The sequence below is a fragment of the Dreissena polymorpha genome, chromosome 12 (genome assembly GCF_020536995.1).
Source record: "Dreissena polymorpha isolate Duluth1 chromosome 12, UMN_Dpol_1.0, whole genome shotgun sequence".
Classification (NCBI taxonomy): Eukaryota; Metazoa; Mollusca; class Bivalvia; order Myida; family Dreissenidae; genus Dreissena; species Dreissena polymorpha.
Window position 1 is genome coordinate 52,386,401 of NC_068366.1, and position 18,880 is coordinate 52,405,280.

Sequence of the window (18,880 nt, forward strand, 5' to 3'; positions counted from 1 at the left end):
GTTGTTTTTCTTGTATATGGCAAATGTTTCCCATAAAAAACATGTAGAAACTGGAATTAGAATAGTCTCTTTTTAAATTATCTAAGTCCCATTTTGAAATTATGTGTCCATAGTTTTCTAAGTCCAATACTCGGCCTCATTCTTAGACCAAGTACAAACATTCGGTCTTGCTAAAATACAGTATGCTAAAAATCTGTCTTTTAAATATGAAAAGTATAAACATTCTGTTTGATTTTATAATATGTACAGATAAAATTCTGCTTTATTGTAAATCTGCTTTTAGAAATCTGTACGGATTTCGAGGCACCGATTCTGGGACTTCGTCCTCTCTGTACAGAATAAATGAATTCTGTCCTGAATCTGGGCATAGTTTGTACAGACTCTGTACAGAATTTACATAGAATATTCGTACAAGTTGCCACTGTTGCTTTTTTCTTCTGCTGCTAATGAGCAGACTCAGTAAAACTGAGTCTGCAATTTTTGCTGTTAATGCTTATTGCCCGTGCTCCCTCGGTTGATTCCTTCCTTTCAGCATTTTTGTTAATGTCTTTCAAATAACCTAGTTTTTGTTAAGCATTATCATTAGCCTATTAATATTTTTAGTCAGGTAGAAATATCTAGCTTTTTAGTCAGATAGAAATATCTAGAATAATTTCTAAGAATAAAATTCCACCTTGTCCAAAGTCTAAGTTAAAAATCCGCCTAACACTTCAAAAACAAAGTCAAAATTTCCGCCTACAAAATATATCTAAGTGAAAATTCTCCCTAAGTGAAAGGGAAAACAAAAATAATCCGCTAATTTAACACGTAAAAAATACGCCATTTCTTTTTCCGCCTTAGAGGGACCAAATTCCTGTTAAGATTAAGGCGGAATCCTGAATTGTTTAGATGGATTTATTTCATAATTCAGTGTCCGCCTCTTGCTAGCAGGAAAAACATATATTTTTGCATTTTCAGGGTTGTTTCCGTCTTATTTTCTGGCGGAATTTGTCTTACATTTTCGTACGGGTAGTATAACTGTACACGCTCACAGAGGCCGTGGGTGACCAAACTTTACACTCTGTCCAAAAAAAATAATTTTAAATGACAATTATTCTCATAGCATTACAATTTTAATTTAAAAGCAATATAGGATCGAACATTTTAATTTTACTACCATTTAACTACTCAATGCAGATCTAAAGACCAGATCATAAGAACCGTTATTTTCTGTGACATTAATAAATGAATCAACTACATCATATAGTTTAACATTAAGATACTCGTTGCGCAAATAAGGAAAAAGAAGCAGTCAGGTTGTAAAGGGACAATTACAAAGCTCGGTTGTGTATGTCTATCTGTAGCATACAATACAAATCAAATTGTTTCAAATAGATGGAATTCAAATAGTCAGCTTCAATTAAAATAGTATGATTTAGCAAAAATTGCGATACATAATCTGAAAACACGTGGGCGTCATTAACTATAAGTTAATTACCATTTTAAGGACACATTGTGTTTTGAAGATAAATTGCCGTTTTAAGTATAGAATTGTGAAAAATTATTACGAAGATCATCATCTGATATAAGAAGTCTTGTTTTTACAATTTCGTTGACGGTGCAAGATTGCGGTCATTGAAATCCTTAACTAAGGAATACACCCTAGTGTATCGAATTGTGAAATCATACGAAGAACCTTTTGGAACATTACCACTCAGTAAATGGCCATTAATAATATCCAAATTAAATTCATCTCGTATGTCTTTTCTGAAGGGTGTTACTGCAGGGGCTTTTTCATTGACATAAAGTTTCATGGATTCTTAAAATCGGATATTTGTTTGATATTTTCTCTTGCATGTTTTATACTGTCTGATATTAGACTTCGGTTTGTTGAACTATTTAATTAACGGTGATTGACGTTAGAACTGTAGCAACTTTTATTCAAGAGTTGCGTTGATATAGTTAAGTTTAATGGCCACACACAATGTGCCACACTGAACGAAAAGCAATATTTGTACCACGATTAAAACAAAATAATTAATTATAGCATAATTAACATCTCGCCTTGAAGACGATCGTACCGCCTACTTATTCACGTGACCTAGCTAAAAGACAAACTTCGACAAACTAACACCAACGTCTATGCTTATAGAGTAAAAGATATCCCGGATGATTTTGATGATTTTTTAAATCTATTATACTAATAACACTGGTAAAATGTTTTGTATGATTTATTTATTATGCATATGCAAACCCCATAAAAATAATTTTAGCTTTTTATAACGTGCATTTTGGTATGTTAAACAAGCTCTGAGACGCTTGCGCGGGTTCCAAAATTACTACGTTTAATTGTGGTATAAGTTATAAATAACCATGCTACAATTTTATTTCTGAAAATATTAACCAACATTGTTTTCTGACACGAAAAAGCCTTTTATAACTGTGATTTCAGTAAGTTAAACACGCTTTCCGAGTATCTTCCGAGTATTGACATAAAAGGTGATATTACTGAAATGAAACATTGCTATTACGGCATTATCAATAATTATAATGGAAATTGCAAAACAACAAATCCATTTTGTCATTTTCTTCGGTAAATAAATGGTCTATGCCGAGGATTTAGTATTGAAGCTGTCCTCAGCAGACGTGTAATGGTGGTAAAAGACTTCTAAAATTTGTCTATGCTATTTATGATCAAAGCGCTGAAGGCACTTGAGTTTCTCGCTGTTGTATAATCTTAGACGTAACTCAGTTTTCAAAATTAGGTTATAGCTTTTTATATCGCAAATTTGAAATAAACACAACCCATTCACATTTGTAAATAATGTGTCTTAAAGCACTGGTCGAGATGGGTTTTTTTAGCTTTTTATAACGTGCATTTATTTATGCCACATTAATAAAAAAGATAATTTAAGCTTCATTTTGGGAAAACAGGGCTTAATTCATTTGCATTAATTATTATCCCAGTACGAGAGACTCTCTTTAAACGAAAAACACCATAAAATCAGAAAGTGTCGTTCTTGATTAGCTTGTGCGCATTGCACATGCTAATTAGTGTGCACAGGCTAATCTTACTTGACATGCATTAAGCCCCGTTTTTCCTGAAAGCAGCCAATATGTACAGATTTCAATGTGAAACACTAGACTGGCCAATGTAGACATACAAGCTGTTAAACAATATTGATCATATACACACACTGCAGTGTACCAGTGGCGAACTATAAACAGGCAGATGCGGTGGTTATCGTTCCTAGCGTAGTACAGCAAACGCTCCTAGCATTCGTCGTCTGCATAATTGTACTGCAAGTAGTGCATCAGGCAGTGGTTATCGTTCCTAGCGTTGCTAAACGCATACAGACTTGCAAAATTTGCTATCAGAGCTCCAGATAAGGTTTTGTGAAATTCTCAACGTTACTACCAGATTTTCAAAAAGATTTCTTAACTCTGAAATTTTATTCTTAACGTTACTACTTTGTTTTGGAAAATAATTCTTAACTTTTCTAAATGACCTAAAAATAAATAATAATGGTTATTTTCATGCAAAAAATCAAAATAAACATACTAGCAACTTTATTTATACGAGTTTAACAGTGTCTATTCAGTATTATACAATTTTATTTTTCAAATACCTTCATATGCCCAAACTGTGCTTAGATTGCATGCTTTCGATGAATTTTTACATATTTCACAATTAAAACGGGTCTCCCCTTCAATCTTTTCAACGATTTGCCAGGGGCATTGTCCCTTCCACTCCTTCAATGTTTTTTTGTTTAAGTTTGGGCCCGTCGTGTCGCGTTTTTTAAAGCTTTTCCGACTGTTTCGGCAACTGAACATACAGCATCGTATAAGATCTTTTCTATAATGTCTTTCTTAACATTCAACTTCGGCTCACTTTGCGTACAATATGTTAAAAACGTGTTTTTGCACGCGTTGCAGTTTTTTAGGAAGCTCTCTGATCGCCGCCATTGTATATGACAGATAGACTGTTAACGCCGCTTTTATTGGAAAAAATGCGCTATGTTAAACAAACCCGATAACCATTTTATATAAGCACCGAAAAGATCTTAAATACGCGAAAAGAACTCAATAAAAATCGATACGAACCGATGTAAAAATAATATTCGTAACTTGATTTTGTAATTCTTAATGGTACGACAAGATTTTTTAAATAAAAACGTAACTGACTTGAAAATAATTCGTAATTACGAAAATACGACCCTTATCTGGAGCGCTGCCTATGTAAAATTAGTTGTGAGTTTGCACTCACAACTAAAAATACTAACACAACATTGTTTCGACTTGTTTTTGTTACAAAATATCGTTTTATGAAAGAGATATCAGTATGTTACGCGGAGCGGGTATCAAAATCCCCCATTTATATAGAGAATACTAGGTTAGCGTTGAATACAGAGAAGTTTATGTTGCGAGGCTTAGAACGCCGGGAGCGCGAGCCTTGGCGAGCGCTTTCGGTGTTCGAGCCAAGCAACATAAACTTCTCTGTATTCATCGCTAATCTAGTATTCTATTTATCCCATTTGATTTTTTTCAACGTGACATTTTACATAGATATATCTAACAACCTTAACAATAATTTTAATTCAGTCTTAAAAGCGCTTAAAATCTAACGAATGTAGCCATACGTATAGTGATATAAATGTATTTGTTCTGGTACGCAAAATAGTCTTTAAATTCACACACAAACTGTAAAACAAGTTAAAATATCACCATATGCCTCGATTCAATTCTACGCAGTATCCGAATTGTAACACATTACGACCGCAAAAAGAAGATTTTATTTTACTATAATTCATTTTAGTTTCGAAAGAAAATTATCAAAATCCAATATGGCGGCGATTGCTTCCTGACAAAATGATGTCGATGTCAACATACATGTACACCGTCGACGACCTTGACAATTTCGACGAGTAAACAGACAATTGCAGCGACTGACACTTTATTTGACCTAATATACAGGGCAATACGTTTTCCGACTTCGGACGACGAATTTAAGTACGAGCAGAACGTGTTTTTTATATGTTATGGGTATGCCGTGTGTGATCAGAAGCATCAATGGCGTCCATGTTTAAATCATTTTCCCGAGAACAGGGAACGACAAAAGTACAAAAAAAGCAAAACACGTTCGAACTAGTATCTTACCTTTAATTATCCTTTAAAATCCATCTAATTATCAATTTAACTCAATAATTGACGATTTTGCATCTAGGGTCTTTAATAATTATTTTAGCATAGTTAAATAAAGACCCTTATGCCATCCTATCACTATATGCAAATGAGTTTACGAACTCAATAAACTTTCTTCTTCGTTACACGCTACGTCATGTACTCTACATTACTGCTGTTAAAATGAACCGGAGAAGTTTATCAAATAATAGCCGTTGGTAAACTCGGTTGCATTTGCAGATTTCTGCATACAAACATAATTATGTTTAAACTTGCACACTTTTTTATTTGTCTATGGTAAATGCGCTTATTGTACAAGAAAATAATTTAATTTATAAATACACAAAGAATGAAAACATTCCATTACACAACACATAAATGAGTGGACAATATCCGTGTACAAAATGGGACGTTCCGAATTCCAGTGTGGTGCTATTTTTACCATCTTATACTTTACACAGGTCTATGCCTAACGTGAATTAATTCGGAAAGCAATTATTGCAGATTATTTAAGAATTTTGCGATATTTGTATGGCTTGTTGTACATTCTTAAATCTCAAAAGTATATGCATGGGTTATAAACAATGCACATTACACTAAAAAAGGGAAATGTGATAAATTGACAATTCAAATATGTCGATATACAGTACATGTACATGTGAAATAAGTGGCGTTTATAATAAATCGTCATTTTTTTTTTTTGGGGGGGGGGGGGGGAAATGATGCAATAAGTGTCATTTTCAGCTGATTCATCATTATACGGATGGCGAAAAATTATGTCATATGACTAGATTTAAAGGTTGAAGGTCGTATAATTTTTTGAAGGTTAAGTTTTCTCGACTTTATTTCTTATGAAAAATCATTCAGTGGTAAAGTAAAAAATAGTCCGTGCATGCGACAGGTATATCCCACAGTGTTGAACACAGGCTAGTATATTTATAAGGTGTTATACCGTCAATGTCGCGTTGAAAATGGGATAAATATATAAACATGATATCATTTAACACCATTAATATGATATTCGTGGATCTTTATAATGGAAAGTGTTACACAACAACTGAGTTTGTATTTTCTGAAATGAATTCACGTTCTATCACATGATGTCAATAATTGTACAAATTTAATTTGTCACTAGCACTTGTCGATATCACGTTCCACATTGGTATAAATTCAACGACTCGAACTCATCCTTCTCGCTGTTAAATGCCAGAATTACATAAACCCTATGTACAACCTTAATGACACCGTTAAAACATTTTTAATTTCCTTTTTGTTGCAACCAAAATTGACAGAACTTGTGACAAATAATGTGGATTTCTACATTCAGCTTTAACTGGAAAATAACGGACAAACCGATAGCATTCGGCTTCAAGATTTATCAATTGCTGGTCGAATTTATATTCAGAGTTTGATTGACAGGTGGCTTGTTGATAATTAATGATTGCATTGAAGGAATGGATCTTGTGAAAATAGCCACGACTGTAAATATACACAGCAATTATAAAAATAAATTAAAAATAAATTACAACAATATATTAATTTCTCCTCGAAAGGGTAAATGTATTCTCGGTATCCCAGTGTTGATTCACTACGTAAAATACATTTGTCAAGATTTATAAGTTTAACGGCGTAGCACACGTACCCATTTGACGACATTGTTAATAAAGCTTTATTTCAGGTTGCGTTTAATTCAGACAGCTCGTACAAGGAAGTTGGGCCGATGGAACCTGAGTGAAACGGCTATCGATTAAATAAGTAAACATTACTAAATAGATTTGTTTAATATCGGAAGAGTTGCAGCTGTAATGTAGACTTGTGTCTTGTTTATTCATTATTAAACAGAGCTGTTAAAACAAAAAGGTTTAAGAATAATCATTGGTGAAAATCTGTATCGATTAAAAAACCACTAGGAAGTTAACATAATGCATAATAGAATCCCAATAAGGTTTTCACATCAGACAAACGGCATTGTTGATTCATTCAGTAGAATACAATAAAACCACTGAAGATCAACTGCTATAACTATTTTGATATCGTCAAATAAAATAAACGTGTTAAGTTGGCAAAACATTTGTGAGTGTAAGGAGTATTTGCCATACAAATTCTTTTAACCACTGGAAAATCACACTGGCATGGACAGAGATAATATAAATCAAACATGTTCTTTTATGTCATGTGAAAATTTTCAGCTTAAACCGTGCACGATTCAAATCATTAATGCTTGAACGATTAGAAAATAAGATTAAATGGTGGGTGTTCCAATCGAACATGCTTTATTATGTATTGTGATTATTGATAAATACAAGAATATAAAATAGAAATAAAAATCCACGCTTTGACAATTACAGCAAATATATTTAATTGGATAGTATTAATATTAATCGAACGATTTATATTATGTATTGTCATAATTGAAAAATAAAACTACGTCGACTCATAGATATCATAAGAAATCAACTCACTCTGGGGACAAGAACAGTGAAAGTAACGGAATTTTTGGACATAACTTGTTATTCAATATTTGAATGAAATTAAAAAGAACAATTAAAACAAGTCATTCGATTCAGATGATAACATACATAAAAGGCAGTGTTTGCATCGCACTTATATGAACACCTGGATGACAGGTTATCAACATGACGTACACTTGGAATATATTCGTTAACGCTCCGATGGATGCTATACCATTAATCTTTATAATTACCGGTATGTTTGTTCACTATAAATATTTCAACATTTTTTTATTTAAATATACATATAAAACCAAAAGAGAAACACATGCATAGTTATGCAATACAATTCATTCAAGTTGAAGTGATATTTTAAGGCTGGTATACTCCTGTATTCTCATCTCATTTGCAGTACTGAATGAATTGAAAGTTTTGATTAATTCAATTTATATTGAACCATCTTTTAATTTTTAAAGTTGATGATTAACCTTGTTGTTATCCCAACGTCGACAAAGTAAACAACTGAGAAAACAAAATTAATTTCACATAACATAATAAAGTGACACCGATGCAGTATAAAAAACAACTACTTTTTCATCAAAACATCCAACGAGCGACACATGCTAAATTTGTAATCATGTTAAGTAAAATATATATGACACGAAGTAAACAATTTATTACCACACAAGCGAATCTAGCGACCTTTTGTAATGTATTGCCAATAACATGAAATAAAATGAAAACATTTTATTCTAAGGCTATATCGTATCATGTCTTTCGTTTGTCCAGCGTGCATTGGTCTACCTGAGTCAGAACATAAAAGTAGCTCGGCGTGCTACGGTGATCAGCCGTTAATGAATGCGACCTGTCCAAGAGGCGATGTAATTGCAATCAAGTCTCTGAAAGTTGCTGCCATGCCTAAAGAATTCAATTGTGACACGAATTTTACCAATAACTGTTGTGATGTTTATGACCCTCTGAAAGACTGTGTGTTTGATCACTCATACATAGGGGTAAACGCGTATACAACAGCCTGCAACGGTAACGGTGACTGTCAAAGGCGAGCAGAAAGGATAGACGCCAGACTTAAATGCAACTCCTCTCAGTATCTATCATATACTAACTACATGCATATTGATTATTTTTGTATAAATGGTAAGTGTCTATTAAAACTATTTTGTAGGAAAATGACCATTTCTTGAATATGAAGTTGAAATTCTTTTATCCATTTTAGTAAAGATTTTATAAATAAAAATAATAACTATATGAATGTATACAAAAACTGATAAAGGATGAAAAATTCATGTCAAATTAAACCAAACAGTCAAGTATAAAGAAACTCATGAAAGAATGAAACTTCAAGAGTGTCAGGATTATCGTCAATATAATATACATAGTCCGAATCATGTAGTAAAATAATCATATCTTGTGTAATAAACAAATTAGTTAACGAATTTGCACAATGATTAAATCTATTGTTATGAAGGACGCATGCTCCAAAATAACATCACAGTGTTTGTGTTTATGGGATGATATGATGTAATGATATACTCTTATTAGCCCATGATGTCACATTTTGGTCGGTTAAGATTAAAAGGTAAATATAATATAAAATATTTGATACAGATAACCGAATCGTGACCATGTCGGATACGTGTAGCACTTTTACGTCAAGAACAACCGGGAAAGCCTCGTATATTCAGAGTCCAGGATTTCCAGACATTAAAAGTACTACTGTGTCTTGCAGCTGCTCCATTGAAACGGACTACTGCACATCGTCTTTGGAAGTGTTCGCCCTACAAATGCTTCTACAGCCATCTACTACTAGGTGGGAAACACTTTTTATTTTATGAAAAAAATATTGCTACATTTTTGTTAGGTTATTGGCAAAAAGTTATTTCTCTATACACTTTAATTAAAGCTCGACGAAATTAAATCATATAAGCGTTGCTCTGTCTTACCGTTTCAATTCCTATGGTATTGAGTTTGTATTTGTGTTAAACGAATTTGTATACCTTTTACTCGATGTCCGTCCTTATGATCCACCGTCCGACCGTTCGGTATTGTTTTCCGTCTTCACGCGTTCTCAGAAAAAAGCTTTTTATTATATCATTATGATAACTGTCAACCCATACATGGCATTATAAAAAGCGTAGTCTCTGTGACCATCCATCTGTTACAGTGATGCCCTTGTTGACATTATGCCGTTATCATATAAGGGAATTCAATAATTGGTCTGATGAAATATTAACATGGGAACAAAACAAGCAATAAACTAAATGCATTAAAAATATATGTAGACACATGTTTTATTATCTATCAATACAATTTCTATTTTAACCTCTATGTATGGTGATACACGTAATGCCGATTTGCAAACTATTTCATCCTTAAAACAAATATTAAGCAGCATTATAAAACATGAATAAAATAACTAACAACTACACTTTTGCTAAGTATTATCATTATAAAGACATGTACTATAGCATGTAAACGATATATTTTAGCGGAAATTGTTCCAATGCAACCCAGTATCTCAACCTTACACTCAGTGATGGCAGAACGTTAATACAATGGGGTTGTGCGAATCAAAGCGTTAGAATAACCGAGCACACGGTGTCAGACACGTACGTGGTCCTCAACTTCAGAAACAGTTACACGGCAGATGGCGGGTCATTCTGGCTGGGGTTCAAATGTATGTAGACTATTGCAAAACGAAAGCTTTTACAGTTCATTTACTATTCAAACTTGAGGAGCGTTAACTAACAACATATTTCCGACTGTAGATCAGGTTTATTTGCAGCTTCTGAGAGCACGGCGAACATATCTATAAACTGTCCACCGGTGGAACAGCAGCACTGTCGGCCTTCAACAACAACTTCCGTTTCCACCACTACAACCACTATCAGCACCACCACCACAACCAGTCCCTCAACAACTACTACAGCAATGACATCAACTACCACCAAACAACCAATAACAATATCTACTGAAGGCAACACGACGCAAGGAAGTAGTGGTATGTCTCTGGCAATTTTGTATTTAATGTAATACATATAAAGTAACATTTAAAAAATCGACTTCCTATTGTTCCCTCTCTCTTCGGTAATTGGATCAATTAGTTATGAAAATTAATCGTCTTTAGTACAGTATTTATATTTTGCTTTGAGCTTTTAGTCCACGAGAATGTATAGACCTACTGCTGTACATTATTAACATAAATGAATTATTAAAGAAAACCAACAATGTGATTTATAATGAAATGTGTGTAAATAAAAACTTTATATTGTTCTGCCGTGAAAGGATGGGGGGGGGGGGGGGGGGTAGAGGACACTCGCATAATTGCACAAAGATTTGTGTAATCCGTTTGCCATCAGCTCGACATGTCCAATAGTCCGAGTTTTTTTCTGATTGTAAAGTCATCGTTTCTAAGAAATAAATATTCCCCATTTGTTAACAATGAATTATATTTCATCTGTCTCAAGCTACCTTAATAATTATTTTATTTAAAAAGCTATGCGCAAAACATGCGAATAAACAACGAATGACATAATTGGAACCGGTCTCGACATGTTAACGAGAAACGTGTAGTTAAAGTTCTTGCTTTTTCTTTTCAGGGAATAAAGTTCGGTACCTTTAAGATAAATGTTAATATTGACAGCCATTAGCATGCATTTTATATGAAACTCGTTCAATAGTCAAAAGATCATAAGAATGTTTTGTAAAACAGATTTTATTTTCTTAAATAAAATATTGATTTAGTTGAGTGCCCAATGAAGATAATCCAATAAATGATATTCTACATGACACCGTTCATTACGCTGAGCATTGTTTGAGCTGTATACAATTTTAAAATGTTAATAATAGTCAACGTTTGTTTGAAACCGTAAATTCAAATGGGTAATCGATCAATGCTATTGAGCGCTGAGTATCCTATAACAGCTCAGTGATATCAATGACAGCTTCCTTATTAGTTTAGCGGGTGTTTAATGCGTCTACATTATAACCCATATAACATGTATTTATTGCTTGTGAATTTGCAATCATTGCTCGGTCCTAAATGTATTTTATTGAATATTGATTGAGTTTTTTGCCAGATCGTATCATTATTTAAATCAGGTAAAACACCTAAACATAGAGATTAAACGTGGGCTTTTGTTTGCGCTTCACACTCAGCTGAATGGATTTGAAGCCATTGCAAACTATTAATTGCAATACCAAATACAGTCCAAATATGTAAATAAGTTTGAAGGACATTTTTTTAGAATACTCGTGGTTAAAGTTTCATAAATTGGCTCAAACAAAAAATATATATATTTGCGTATAGTTATACATCTTACATACATGTATTATTAACCCGGTTTTCCGAAGGAAAAAACAGGTTATTAGATTGGCGAATGTCGGCGGACGGGCTGGCGGGCGGGCGGGCGGGCTGTCGGGCGGAACAAGCTTGTCCGAGCCATAACTTTGTCTTGCATTGTGAGATTTTATAATCATTTGGCACATTTGTTCACCAGCATTAGACGATGTGTCGCGCGAAAGAATTACGTCGATATCTGTAAGGTCAAGGTCACACTTTGAGTTCAAAGGTCGAACATGGCCATAAATGAGCTTGTCCGGGCCATAACTATGTCATTCATTGTGGGATTTCAAAATCATTTGGCACATTTGTTCACCGTCATTGGACGGTGTGTCGCACAAAAGAATTACGCCAATATCTCCAAGGTCAAGGTCGCCACGACTGAAAATAGATTTATTTTAAAACAAGGGGGGTGACTTTGAACAATTATTTCAGTTTGAGTTGTCTCCCTTTATCAGACTTTTTTAAATTGAAAAACTGGTTTTGTGACAATTTTGTCCATTGTTGTTAAAAAGCAAGATACATATAATAAATGAAAGTAGCCCATGATAGCTTGGCGAACGGTAATACATGAAAAATTTACCAAGCGTCCACAATGAAGACGTGATAGCTATGTTCGTTTTATGGATGAAAACGATGTAAATTTGAATATGACTCACATTTGCTGATGCGCGTATATTGCTGTAACTTGTAAGATATTTTGTTTTCATACTTTTAATTTCTTTAAAGTAATTATTTGTCCAGAATTCGGAATATTTCATCAGTGAGCTGCAAATGATGCCCGTTTACATTAACAAATGTACCTGTTCATAATTTAGCAATCACTCAAAACGTTCCGTCGCATAAATTTATTCTTAGCCACATGCATATGAGACATTGAAACCGACAATTATCTTCTTAAGGCAAGAAAGATGACAAAGCCACAAAACGGTTATTCGTTTTATTAATTCATATCATTTAGGTAATTGTGTAATCCCAAGCAGGGTCTTCACACACAATTTCAGAAATTCAAAATACCTCCATCAAAACTCAGGTTTGAAATTTCAGCGTTTTTATTTTAAGTTCCATTGAAATTGAATTTAATTCAAAAGTGACCTTGACCTCATAATCCCTGGCTTCACACGAAATACCATGTTTCGTCTGCATGCTATCTACACAAAAAAAGTTTAGAAACTGCGACATTGACCTTGAACCGACTGGTAAAAATTTCAATCCAAAGTAAGGTATGTGTGTGAGCTGCTTACACACGTGATTTCAGTACATGCATCAAAACACATGTTATTAAGCGAACACTTATTTCTTTCTTGACCTGATCAGCCCCATGTACAATCACAAGTTTTGCCTCTGTGACAGCTTGCTTGATCAAAATTTTGATTGATAAATTCAACCCTAATTTGTTTGATCGGTTGGACGCCGAACGCCTACCCGTCCACATATCCCAATCTTATAACCAGGATTTTCAAAGTTAAACGAAACAATTCTTTACAAAATCATCGTAAGCAATCATAAGCAATGCAATTTCTAATATGTATATGTGCACAGGTGCATATATTAGTATCATAATCATTATTCCTTTCGTACAACTAATTACTTTAGTAATTCCATTTCAAAATTGCAAAGAATGAACATCCAAATACATCATATACTCGGACAAAATACCTATACAGATTGTGGTCCTCTTCCAAACATTGCAAACGGTAAGGTACATTCGAATGATAATATTTCCGCCGGGGCTTGAGCTACGTTCTTGTGTAACTACCTGCTTGCGACATTATCTTTTTGTTTCAGGAGAGAAAGAAAATATGGATTAACAAGATATAGCAAATGACAAACTAATTTTAAGTCGCTATAAACTATTTATACATGTATGTTACAATTCTTTTAGATACTAAGGGATTGCTAATCGGAATTATTGTGTTGGGGACGATATTGCTACTGGGCCTTCTAATACTGGGAATCCTAATTTGCATGGGCAGGTTACAGTGCAAGAAAGCATCCACTTCCCCGGAGAATGCGGTAATTGAATAATGCCTCACTGAATCATTAGCAAGTATTGTTAAAAAAAAATAAATATATAAAACATATTTACTAAGTGCTGTAACCATAGAAGATATATATAGCAAAACTATTTTAAGTTCTTAAGAATACGTCTCCGAGTTGTGTACAATATAATTTTCTAATTAGTAGGCATATGCATGAACGAGCGCCTTGTAATTTTGTAAATTAAATTAATTCGAGTTGGGTCAAAATAATTGATCGTTATTAGAAGTGTCGCAGAAGTCAATCATAGCACATTCATTTACAGAATGGGAGCGTTTGCAAATCTAAAGACAGCCCATTTCCACCCAACGACCACTTTGATGTTAAAACAGAGACCAGTCCTGCTCCATCTACCTCATTCTACGTCCCAAAGCCACCTATTCAAGCATCCATTCGACATCTTCCTACGACTATAGCTATAACCAACACTGTTGCTTTCGAAACAAGAACAATTAGTACTAATACAATACGTGTCGATTTGAGAACTACTGAAATGAACACGATGTATATGGAAACCATTTCGGTTGGAATAAACACTGAACAAGAAGTTAAGGAAGAACCTAAGCCTAATGTGATATTGGAAAATAAATCGACTAAAGCCTTGATTCGAGGATCAAAGATCGACAAATTTATGTTGAACTCTAAAACGCCCAAGAGGGAGGTTGAGTCCCAAACAGATGCAAGAGCCGAAGTTGAACCTACACGCAAGCATAAATCAAGGGGAACTTCAACAGACTATATACCAACCATAGACCATCAAACTCGTGGCACCTCCATGACCGATATAACGATTAAAGTTATAGAAGACGAGCAAGCGTTCGTAAAATCCGTTTTTGTCCAGCCATCTTCAACGGCACATGACGTCACCACCAGCGAATCAATGACGTCATATGAAGATGAAATCACTTCTGATCACGAAAACGCAGACACGGCATTACACATCGCTTCTAGATACTACTTACCGCCTTCAAAAACAAGTTTTAGAGGTACTCGAGGTAAATCAGCTGAACGAAAGAAAGGAAAGCGTCGCTCATCATACAGACATTAAACTGCGATATTACGACTGATCACTGTAGTGTAAAGATCATTAGATCGATCGCTTATTCAAGTTCGACGTTGAAAATGTTTAAATTAAGCAATGCAAACATCATGTTTGTATTATTGAGTATTGATTACAACAAACCTTAAATTAAACGCACTTAAATTAAAACATTTAAAAACAAGAGCACCGCCTTGCGGGTGCAGACCGCTCATCTATTTTCTTTTTAAAGGTGAAGGGACTCTCATTTTCAATCACAAAGGAGGGAGGGATGGAGTGAAGAGGGGTGTATAGTGTGGGGGTGTGGACATTTATTACATTATCTTCCAAAAATGCGAAAAAAATGCAAAAAAAAAAATCGCGGGGGGAGGGTGGGGGTGATTCTTTGGTGCGATGGTTGGATGGTATTTCAAACATAAAATAATAAAAATAAATATTTGTGTTTTTTAACCGTTTCAAAAAAAAGATTGGGGGGGGGGGGGGGGGGGGGGGGGTGAGGTGGGGGGGTATAGTGTGAGGGTGTGGTGGTAATTTGTGAGATGATCTTTAAAAAAAAAAATTGGACGGCGGGTGAGGTGGGGGGGGGGGTATAGTGTGAGGGTGTGGTGGTAATTTGTGAGATGATCTTAAAAAAAAAAATTAGGGGGTGGATTCGGGTGGGGGGAGGGGGGACGGGGGGGGATTCTTGGGTGCGATGGTTGAAGGGTATTTCAAACATAAAATAATAAAAATAAATAGTTGTGTTTTTAACCGTTTAAAAAAAAATTTGGGGGTGGAGGGGGGGGGGGGTATAGTGTGAGGGTGTGGTGGTCATTTGTGAGATGATCTTAAAAAATAAAAAAAAAATAAAAAAATAGAGGGGGATTCGGGGGGGGGGGGCACGGGGGATGGTTTGGGTGGAGTCTATTGTGGTATGTCAGGTAAGAGTAGTTTTGTCAAAGTATCAATCAAATCTAATCATAAATAAAGAAGTTATGGCAATTTTAGCAAAATTTAATAATTTGACCTTGAAAGTCAAGGTCATTCAAAGTTCAAGGTAAAATTCAACTTGCCAGGTACAGTAACCTCATGATAGCATGAAAGTATTTGAAGTTTGAAAGCAATAGCCTTGATACTTAAGAAGTAAAGTGGATCAAAACACAAAATTTAACCATATATTCAAAGTTACTAAGTCAAAAAAGGGCCATAATTCCATAAAAATTACATCCAGAGTTATGCAACTTGTCCTTTTACTGTAACCTTATGATAGTTTGCGAGTGTTCCAAGTATGAAAGCAATATCTATGATAATTTAGGGGTAAAGTGGACCAAAACACAAAACTTGACCAAATTTTCAATTTTCTAAGTAAAAAGGGCCCATAATTCCGTCCAAATGCCAGTCAGAGTTACATAACTTTGCCTGCACAGTCCCCTTATGATAGTTAATAAGTGTTGCAAGTATGAAAGCAATAGCTTTGATACTGTAGGAATAAAGTGGACCTAAACACAAAACTTAACCAAATTTTCAATTTTCTAAGTATAAAAAGGGCACATAATTCTGTCAAAATGCCAGTCAGAGATACATTACTTTGCCTGCACAGTCCCCTTATGATAGTTAGTAAGTGTTTCAAGTATGAAATCAATAGCTTTGATACTTAAGGAATAAAATGGACCTAAACACAAAACTTAACCAAAATTTTCTAAGTATAAAAAGGGCACATAATTCTGTCAAAATGCACGCCAGAGTTATCTTACTTTGCCTGCCCAGTCCCCTCATGATAGTAAGTAAGTGTTACTAGTTTGAATGCAATAGCATTGATACTTTCTGAAATAGTGGACCTAAACGCAAAACTTTACCAAAATTTTCAATATTTTAAGTTAAAAGGGCACATAATTCAGTCAAAATGCACGCCAGAGTTATCTAACTTTGCCTGCCCAGTCCCCTCATGATAGTAAGTAAGTGTACCAAGTTTGAATGCAATAGCATTGATACTTTCTGAGAAAAGTGGACCTAAACGCAAAACTTAACCGGACGCCGACGCCGACGCAGACGCCAAGGTGATGACAATAGCTCATAATTTTTTTCCAAAAAAAGATGAGCTAAAAACGGATACACCTTTGGCAGGTTTCGAAATGTTTAAGTTTCTACCAACGCGTTTGAGGCAAACTAAATAATAGTATAGCTGTCGATGGGAAAAGGGAGGTTAGTCAAATTAAAAGTGTGTCGTGCTTATGTAACCTGTTTTATTGTCCTTTTTGATTGTATCGATTGTAATTTGAAAAGGATAGCATTATTCAGCAAACTAATTATTTTGCAAGTACTGTTTAGTTTGTTGATTGTGGAGATTTGTGGTAGTTCCGATTTAATTTTTAATCCTATACCCTTTCATTAAATTAACGCATGTGTTTCACTTTGAGAAAGTCTTAAAATAAATATGTATTGTATAGTATATTTCACATAAGAATTTGACTTTGCGTGTAATAATGTATTTGCGGTTTAATAAAATTTCCAGAAAATTTGGTTGTTTAATTGCGTATTCATATATTCATGAATCGTTTCAAAAAATATTTAATTCTTTACCCGTTTACCAGAGAGCATTACACTTTGTACAGTTTTGTGTTGACATTATGATGCTTGTATAGAAAAATATTCCAATTAACCCATTTATGTCTAGCGTCTAGAAAAAAAAATGCCTTGGCAAATAGCGTATATCAAGCTGAGACGCCGCATCTGGGTCTTCGCTGTTTGCTTATAGGAATTTCTGTAAGAAATATTCAAATATAGAAATAAATATACTAGACATCCCTATTTCACCAACTTTGCTTGAATGAGAAAACGAAGAAAACAAGCTGCAAATTATCGGTTTTACATTTTGTAAATCAAATGTTGTTAACTATGGTGTATGGATTGAATTTCTTATTTGTGTTGTTGTCAGATAATTTCGTCGAAAGCATATACGCATAACCTATATTTTCTGACGCTTCAACTAAAGAGCCTTATTTCGGTACCATGATCATACTGACTCAAAGCACATCCAAGTACAAGCCTTATTCATGTCCAGTTTACGGTTGATTGCTATGAATAAGAGCGGGAAATTTAGTGAGTCGCATTGTAATTGTCCCAGCCATACCTTTATCGTTTAATGCGTTCAACTGAATACGACTGCAGGATAAAGAATTTGTTGTCATTTTAATTCAACTAAGTATATCATATAAACTTTAAACCAAGGAAAAGACGGTGGTTGTTTATCAATATAATGTATCGGCTCCATGATAAGTACATTGAAGAAAACATTAAAGAACGTTCAAGTTTTATTCAGTGTTAGTCACATTATGTTGTAAATAAAGCTTAAAGAATAACGAGCGAAGTACTAGCTTCGTTTAAATCAAATCCCATTCAGCCTTATTACAGGTTGGCTGAACAAATCACCGACCGAAAAAATAACAATAGACCGAAAAAATAACAATAAACGCCTTACTCGATCTGATAATATTACACTCGTATATATCGCCTTTCGACAATAGTAATTGTTTAAATCGCACCGGTTTCATAAAAGTAATTGTTTAAATTACTCTGCGGAGTCAATTGAGAATACAACGAAACGCTGCGCGAAATACATACCAAAGATTTCTTGGATTAACACACGCAATGAGGTATAAATGAAAAAATATATACATATATATATATAAATATAATTTGACGCATGACTTTGCGAAGAGGAAGGAATAAAATAAATCGAATCAATATTTATTTCCAGATTCATTTAATAAAGCAAAACGTTAGATGAACATAAGATGGTTTTCTTTTTGTAAATCATGTTAAAGCTTAAAACTTATCACTTGATGTAGCGAC

The 18,880-nt window shown here is 34.2% G+C and overlaps 1 protein-coding gene across 1 annotated transcript; it reads left to right on the top strand.

Moving 5' to 3' along the window:
* The first annotated feature begins 8,380 nt into the window (after positions 1 to 8,380).
* On the top strand, positions 8,381 to 15,286 carry LOC127852611 (mucin-3A-like). The gene is made up of 6 exons (XM_052386563.1): positions 8,381 to 8,765; positions 9,237 to 9,438; positions 10,118 to 10,305; positions 10,414 to 10,629; positions 13,856 to 13,986; positions 14,276 to 15,286. The coding sequence occupies exons 1-6, from the start codon at positions 8,381 to 8,383 to the stop codon at positions 15,056 to 15,058; spliced, it is 1,905 nt and encodes a 634-aa protein (XP_052242523.1). The 3' UTR covers positions 15,059 to 15,286.
* The last annotated feature ends 3,594 nt before the right edge of the window (positions 15,287 to 18,880 follow it).

Excerpts from the sequence above, each read along its gene's own strand:
- LOC127852611 (XM_052386563.1), top strand. The coding sequence starts at position 8,381 with ATGTCTTTCGTTTGTCCAGCGTGCATTGGTCTACCTGAGTCAGAACAT. Across the intron at positions 9,439-10,117 it reads CTACAGCCATCTACTACTAG|CGGAAATTGTTCCAATGCAA; the intron begins GTGGGAAACACT and ends GATATATTTTAG. Across the intron at positions 10,306-10,413 it reads ATTCTGGCTGGGGTTCAAAT|CTTCTGAGAGCACGGCGAAC; the intron begins GTATGTAGACTA and ends GTTTATTTGCAG.